The 7,316-nt window shown below is 43.9% G+C and overlaps 1 protein-coding gene across 2 annotated transcripts; it reads left to right on the top strand.

The window, feature by feature from the left end:
• The first annotated feature begins 275 nt into the window (after positions 1-275).
• myca (MYC proto-oncogene, bHLH transcription factor a) lies at positions 276-2,966 on the top strand. 2 transcript variants are annotated; one of them, XM_054751455.2, is made up of 3 exons: positions 276-412; positions 1,374-2,053; positions 2,146-2,966. In XM_054751455.2, exons 2-3 carry the CDS (start codon positions 1,411-1,413, stop codon positions 2,769-2,771), a joined length of 1,269 nt encoding a protein of 422 aa, XP_054607430.2. In that variant the 5' UTR covers positions 276-412; positions 1,374-1,410; the 3' UTR covers positions 2,772-2,966. The 2 variants fall into 2 exon arrangements, with proteins under 2 accessions (XP_054607430.2, XP_015810192.3); XM_015954706.3 differs by lacking the exon at positions 276-412 and adding an exon at positions 941-1,119.
• Positions 2,967-7,316: the final 4,350 nt, after the last annotated feature.

Genomic DNA, 7,316 nt, shown 5'->3' with positions numbered 1-7,316 from the left:
TTCTTTTTTTAATACAAAATTTGCTTTATAAAACAATTTTAATCCAGTTTCAATAACATAATTTATGTTTTCCTGATTTTGTAGTTAGTGTTAATCCTTTAACTGTGACCTTGTCCCTACTTGGCTGTTCTCCAGACTTAGTTCCCCTTTCCAGCCACGAGGGGGCGCTGTAAGCCCGCCCAATCGCTGCTTCACCGTAGAACAAACTGCTGCACTGCTCTAATTCCTTTAATTGCGTACTCCCTGCTCTTAATTGATGCCAATCTGTTCAACTGAAAGGAAACGCGACCTTCTTCTGCCAGAAAGCTTCTTTGTGTTTTGTGTGTATGTTAACATAAAGTCAGAAACTACCTATTTAATGTTGATTTAACCCTTTTTAACCGGTTCAGTGACGCAGATTGCACATTCCGAGGTAAGCAAAAACACCTGTGAGCAATATTCTAACACTTTAAAACGTTCACAAATTTGACCAAAAATATTATAAATATGTCTGTTTTATGAATTATGTATCTTAGGCAATTAGTCAGAATTAATTTTGTTGAGGGTAAAATTTTCTGTCGAGTTTGTCTCAATTTAGGAGTAATTTGGTGTTTTTTAATGTTTTTGTCGGCGTTGTAGTAAAATAAGCTACCTATCGGTCACTACTACCTTACTATGACCCCTCCCACTAAATAGACCCGGGGGTAGCACATAAAGACGACACTTAAATCCACCAAAAGACACCAAACATGCCGTTTAACGACCATTATTTGATGCTATCTTTATCATAACCCTATTTAATGAAGGTTATCAACAATAGAAGTGAAAATAAAGCCGTTTTGTGACGCGTACTGAATGCCAGCGAGCATTTCGCGGGGAAAAAAATCCAGCTGGCGGAAGGATACGGTGATGCGGCTGGTTTAAATTAGGCGCTGTGGCGTTTATGCTGTCAGTGTCATGCCGCTGATGTGAACCTGTGGTTCGTCCTCACCGAGTCGCTGCTGCAGCTTCTCAAATCTGCACACATGCCTCATTCGTCCCGACCGTGGAAGGATTTAATGACTTAACCGTAGTGGGATTACTTTTTTGTGTGTTTTTCTTGCTGTCCTCCGCCGACGGCTGCTAAATTCAACTAAAAAGGTAAGGTTTCCGCAGCTCTGGGCTGCATTTTGAAGGCTATAGCAGGGAAGTGAAGGCGGGGTTTCCCCTCTTATTTCACTGTTTGCTCTCGGTGTGAGTGTGCACCTGCTGCTGCGCCACCGGTGCATGCCTGCAGCGCGTGCACACACAGTCCGTGTTTTGGAGTGAACATGCATGTGGACTTTGCGTACACTTAAGCGGGATCTGTGCCAGGCAGCGGTTCGCCTTCACCTCTAATTGTTTTAATTCTGCAGCTACGCCATAAGGAGAGGTTCGCCCCGGACTCCCACCATGCCGCAGCACTCAGCTTTGACGAGTAAAAACTATGACTACGACTACGACTCCCTGCAGCCGTATTTCTACTACGATAACGAGGAGGAGGATTTCTACCCGCAGCAGCTTCAGCCTCCGGCGCCGAGCGAAGACATCTGGAAGAAATTCGAGCTGCTGCCAACCCCTCCCCTGTCCCCGAGCCGCCGGCCGTCACTGTCCAGCCTCTTCCCCTCCACCGCCGACCAGCTGGAGATGGTGACCGAGTTCCTGGGGGACGACGTAGTCAACCAGAGCATCATCTGCGACGCGGACTCCTCCCAGACCTTCCTCAAGTCCATCATCATCCAGGACTGCATGTGGAGCGGCTTCTCTGCGGCCGCCAAGCTGAAGAAGGTGGTCTCAGAGCGGCTCGCCTCCCTGCACGCCGCCAGGAAGGAGACTGCGCCCGGTGAAGGCGCGGACCCCCCCGGGAAGCTGAGCAGCAGCAGCAGCTACCTGCAGGATCTGAACACCTCCGCGTCGGAGTGCATCGATCCATCTGTGGTGTTTCCATATCCGGTGGCGGAGACGCCCAAGCAGAGCGCGGGGACAATGATCAGTAAGGCTCTGGGTCTGGACACGCCGCCCACCAGCGGCAGCAGTAGCAGCTGTAGTGACTCAGGTAAGCAGACACACCCCTCTGATTGGATACATGGTGCTCTGACCTACAGCAGGTGGGGGTAAGCCTTATTCTGATGTTGTTCTGTTTTGCAGAAGATGATGATGATGATGAGGAGGAGGACCAGGAGGATGATGATGATGAAGAGGAGGAGGAGGAAGAAGAAGAAATTGATGTGGTCACTGTGGAGAAAAGGCAGGCGGTGAAACGATGCGACCCCATGCCACTGGAGACCAGACACTCCAGCCCCCTGGTCTTGAAGAGGTGCCACGTCTCCACCCATCAGCATAATTATGCAGCACATCCACCCATGAGGCAAGAGCAGCCGGCTGTCAAGAGACTGAAGCTGGAGAGCATCAGTAGTGGAGGGGGAGGTGGAGGAGGCGGTGGCAGGGTCCTCAAACAGATCAGCAGCAACCGCAAGTGTTTGAGTCCCCGGACGTCCGACACAGAGGATTACGACAAGAGAAGGACTCACAATGTGCTGGAGCGCCAGAGGAGGAACGAGCTGAAGCTGAGCTTTTTCGCCCTGCGAGACGAGATCCCAGAGGTCGCCAACAACGAGAAAGCAGCCAAGGTGGTGATCCTGAAGAAGGCGGCGGAGTGCATATCCAGCATGCAGTCAGACGAACAGAGACTCCTGTCACTCAAAGAACAGCTGAGGAGGCGAAGTGAACTTTTAAAGCAGAGACTTGCACAGCTGCAGGGCTCTCGAGCCTAAAATATCAAACCTGGGACTGTTTTCTGCCTTTTTTTTTTAAATGCAAGTTCAAGATGTACAGTTGTTGCATGCAAGTTTTTGGAATCTTTGATTTCAATGTTAAACTGCCTCAGTGGATGTTAAGGCTGAATTTAAATATTTAAAAGTTTATTTTTTATTAATAAAATGTTTAAAAAATGGGGTTGCCCTGTTCAGGCACTCAAAACTAAAATATACATTTTTATGTTTTTGTATATAATTAATATTTCCTAAGAAAATGTATTTTTCAATCTGAATCGTCTGGATGTTCAGACTCACTGTTTGGGTTTTTTGCATTCTGTTCCTGGAGTCCTTTTCAAATATTAAAATGTTTTCTTGACTCTTGTGTCCCTGATCTGTCTATGAAACATCTCCCACTTAAACATCCCATTACAGCACAGAACAGGGGTTGGAAACAAGTGCTGATCAAATATTTTATTTTAAGACGGGGTAGGGTAAGACAGGGTGCTGTCATGGCTTCTTGTTGAGGAAGTCAGAACAAGATGACATTTATGAAGCTGTATTGTACAAGAACATGCTCAGATTCCCCATTATTTAACTGGGCTGTGTATTTTAAAGCATGTTGCTGATAATGTGAGATAATAAATTACGTAATTTGGGGCTTTAAATTTCACACTTCCATGAAGTCTCTTTTATTAAGAATCAATCAGATGAATAAAAACGTCCAGATGTGCGCTGATTCCCGCACAGATCCCCAGCAGACGCACCTGTTTGTCACTGGTGCTGCAGCGTCGCTCTGACGTCACGCGCTGCATCCCTGCGTTCCCCTGGGCGCGTGGTGCTCCCGGTCGCGAGCACATGGAAGTGCGCTCTAGATCTGCCTGAGACGCGCGACTCCACCATCATCATTATTATCTTTAATACTAATGATACTAAACGGAATATAAACCCAGAAAGCGCGCGACGAGCAGCCCGGTAAGATTACGTCCACGTGTTTCCAACTAATTATTAGAATAAACAAATCAGACTGGTTATTCTAGCGACTAGATCTGTTTTATCTGTCGGCATGTTGTCTTTTTTTCTTTTTAACCCCAACCAGAAGCGGTTTTAGCTGCAGTGGAGGTTTAATTTGCTGAGATTGTGTCTGAGCCGATGCTTCTGGATCCTCTCTTGTATGTCCAACTCCTGGTGATCCTGTAGAGTTTGGAGCTGCATATAAACACGTTCTGCTCCGGGTCTATTGTTGTCTCGTGGATCTGCGTTCTATTTACATTTGGAGACGTGATTTGATTTTTTTTTTACACATCCTGCGGTGCTGTCCTGAGCCAGGCTGGGGCTTGTCTTTGTGTCTGAGTAGTGATCACAACAAAGGGGAAGCATTAGGAAACGCACGTGGAGGTTTAACTCTGCAAACACAGACCCGATCAGTTCTTTGTCATAAAAAAAGAAGGGGATACTTTCTTCAGAGAATGGGTTATTTGCCTGCATATAAAACACAACACCTTATCTAATAGTGGGTAATAAACTCACAGGCAGCAGCACGTGCACTGTGGTTGTTGGATTTAGATGTAAAATGTGTTTATTTATTTATTTATTTTGGTCACAACTGTCATTTAAAACCACAATTTAAGGCAGAGTCTCAGTGTGTACTTTACTCACATGCATGCTGAGGTTTAGCCCAGTTTTATTTAACCCCAGCCCGACTCTGACATCATTTAACCTGCAAATGAAAAAAATAAAAATAGACTGGCTGCGGTTCCCTCAGAATCATGCTCTAATTCAGGCTATTTAATGAAATTGACGGTTTGATGTTTTTCTGAGGAAAACGTTGTAATTTGTTGAATTTAGAAGAACACAGATTCTATTAGCTCAAGATAACAATCATCAGGCTCTATTATTTCTGTTATAACAAAGTAAATCTTAATTTTATGAGATGTTTAGCTACAACCCTGAATCTTTGGTGATAACGAGATTAACGACTAAATTTCTTAAGTTATGGGTCAACATGTCCCCCTATCTAAGATAAAGTTTGTTCAAGAGTGAAAGAAAGATGGAGCGTGATATCGACAGGCAGATTGGGGCGGCGTCTGCAGTGATGCAGACATTGTAGTGGTTACATGGTGAAGAGAGGGCTGAGGCGGAAGGCAAAGCTCTTGGTTTGCCGGTCGTTTTAGGTTCCAGCCATCATATGATCATGCGCTTTGGGTAGTGACCGACAGAATGAGATCGCAGATAGAAGGGGCCAAAATAAGTTTTCTCCACAGGGTGTCTGTGCTTCATCTAGGGTGAGAACCTCGGGCATCCGGGAGGGGCTCAGATTAGATCCGCTGCTCCTCCACATCGAGAAGAGCCAGTTGAGGTGGCTTGGTTATCTGTTTAGGATGCCTCCATGGACGCCTGCCTGGTGAGGTTTTCCAGGCACGTCCAACCGGGAGGAAACCTAAAAGAGGACCCAGGACTCGATGGAGGGACTTTGTGTTTCACCTTGGGATTCCCCCGGAGGAGCTGGCCCAAGTGGCTGAGGAGAGGGAAGTCTGAGCGTCTCTGCCTGTTTCACACTGAAAGCAATAAGTGGCGCGGAACAGTAGCGGGACGTTTTACTCGCATGCTTCAATGAGATCCACTACACACCGGGAGAGTCTTGGCCTTAGAACGGATTCCTCGCTGGAGTCGCGAGATCCCAAGATTCCTCAAGACTTCAAAGGTTGCTGTTTGTTTATGCAATCCGCCATTAAACCAAAAAGAAGGAAATCATGTTGTTATCACTGTTTGATGTTGTATATGATCCACAGCCAGGATTAAAGCCATGAAAAACTGGGCTTTAATCCTGCACTTCTGTACTTCTGCAACAACACTGGGAGTAAATAAGCTGTTGGGTCACACTTAAGCTTTATTTATATGAAATCACATCGCTTCAGTACTTTAATTTTGTAAATTACCGAGATTTTTACACTGAAACAATATGTGATTTCCTATGTTGTGGAAATTGGTGCATTTCAGAAGCAGCTTGCGACAAAAATGGAGCCTGATCCTAGTTGCACGGTGTGCTGCTTCTGGGAAACCCCTGAAGATTGCTGCGTCGCAGCTGGTTGGCAACCGTCCATAGACTATAATGGATTGTAGAAGCAGTGACGTTACGCTGCCGTACGCACCACTGGTGCTTCCAGTGTGAAACCTTGGCTGCTGCCCCCTACAACCTGACTCCGGATAAACGGACAAGAATGGATAGATGTTTTTGCAATTTTTAAAATTTTTTTTATGCTTGCAGATTTTTCAATATCAAATTAAGCAAAATGTTCACCAAATCATGATTTAACCTCTACCATGCTTTTGCTTTTTCCACTCACTTAATTATAGTTTGACCTGGTTTTCAGTTTATTATTCTGGTTTTGCTCATTTCTTAAACTGTGGATTTCCCTTTAATTTTCATTCAGTGTTTTTTTCTCTTTTTTAACTAAACTGGAATATAATGGCTTAACTAGTCTACACAGATAATTTATTTCAGATGAGCTAATACTGTCAGCAACTCCTGTTCATCTAATTAAAAGTTCACGAACAGCAAATCTTATTTAAATCTGCATTGAAATGTTAAACTAATTCCTGAAAAAAATAATTAGACACTTTAATTTCCACACAGAGAAAGAAAGCAATAATTTTTATGCATTTTTATTCATTTCAGGCCACAATAGTTGTGATATAATGTAAATGTTGTTAAAAATGTAATGATAATATTAAGATAATGATAAAATAAGGTGATAATGTCTGTTTATTCAAAACTCAGCTTATTATATAGAATTTTTTTAGTTTAGTGATTTAATTTTTGCAGCTTTCTTTACAAAGGCTTAAAAATCAACCCACAATTGTTAAATTTTTTACCAATTTGGATAATCTATGCTTATTTACTGTGTAAAAACATCAACATGAAGATCTAAAACTGTGAAACACACATAGAGGCAGACTGGTTTGATAGATTTTTGTGGGCCTTATGATGTAAATCTCATGCTGTGATATTTACTCCTGGAGCCTGGGAAGGAGTTTTTATGTTTTGCGATTACATCAGCTCCCTGTTCACCCTGAACACTGGGACGTTGTGCTTTGAGAGTTTCTGGGTTAAAGCTGTATATGTTAGAGTTGAACTTGGAGTCCTGTGTGATTTCCAGGCAGACTCTCGCTGAGTTGAATTCCTCGCCACAGTGACTGCACACAAAGTTGGAGGCCTAGGAATATGCACGGCGGTCTGCGTTTATGTAATCTGTCTTTTTCCAATTTGGAAGCTGGAATAGATTAAAGCATCTGATACTCCTTAAAACTTCAATCATCTGCCAGTTTAGTCCTCTCTCCCATTTTACGGCATCAATTTTAGGGAATGACATCATGTTTCTTTTTTGGATCACGCCGCCTTGTGTGTGATCTAGTTTTGTGTTGGCTGCAGCTGCACGTCTGTTTGTTTTGCAGGGCTTAAATGTGATGCTGAGATATCGTATTCTTTATGGATCAATGAATGCAATCCTATTATTTATTAACACAAATTCTGATCACCAGCGGGGGCGGGATGTGTGTGTGTGT

Source organism: Nothobranchius furzeri, chromosome 7, assembly GCF_043380555.1.
Source record: "Nothobranchius furzeri strain GRZ-AD chromosome 7, NfurGRZ-RIMD1, whole genome shotgun sequence".
Classification (NCBI taxonomy): domain Eukaryota; kingdom Metazoa; phylum Chordata; class Actinopteri; order Cyprinodontiformes; family Nothobranchiidae; genus Nothobranchius; species Nothobranchius furzeri.
This window is presented reverse-complemented; position numbering and strand designations above follow the sequence as displayed.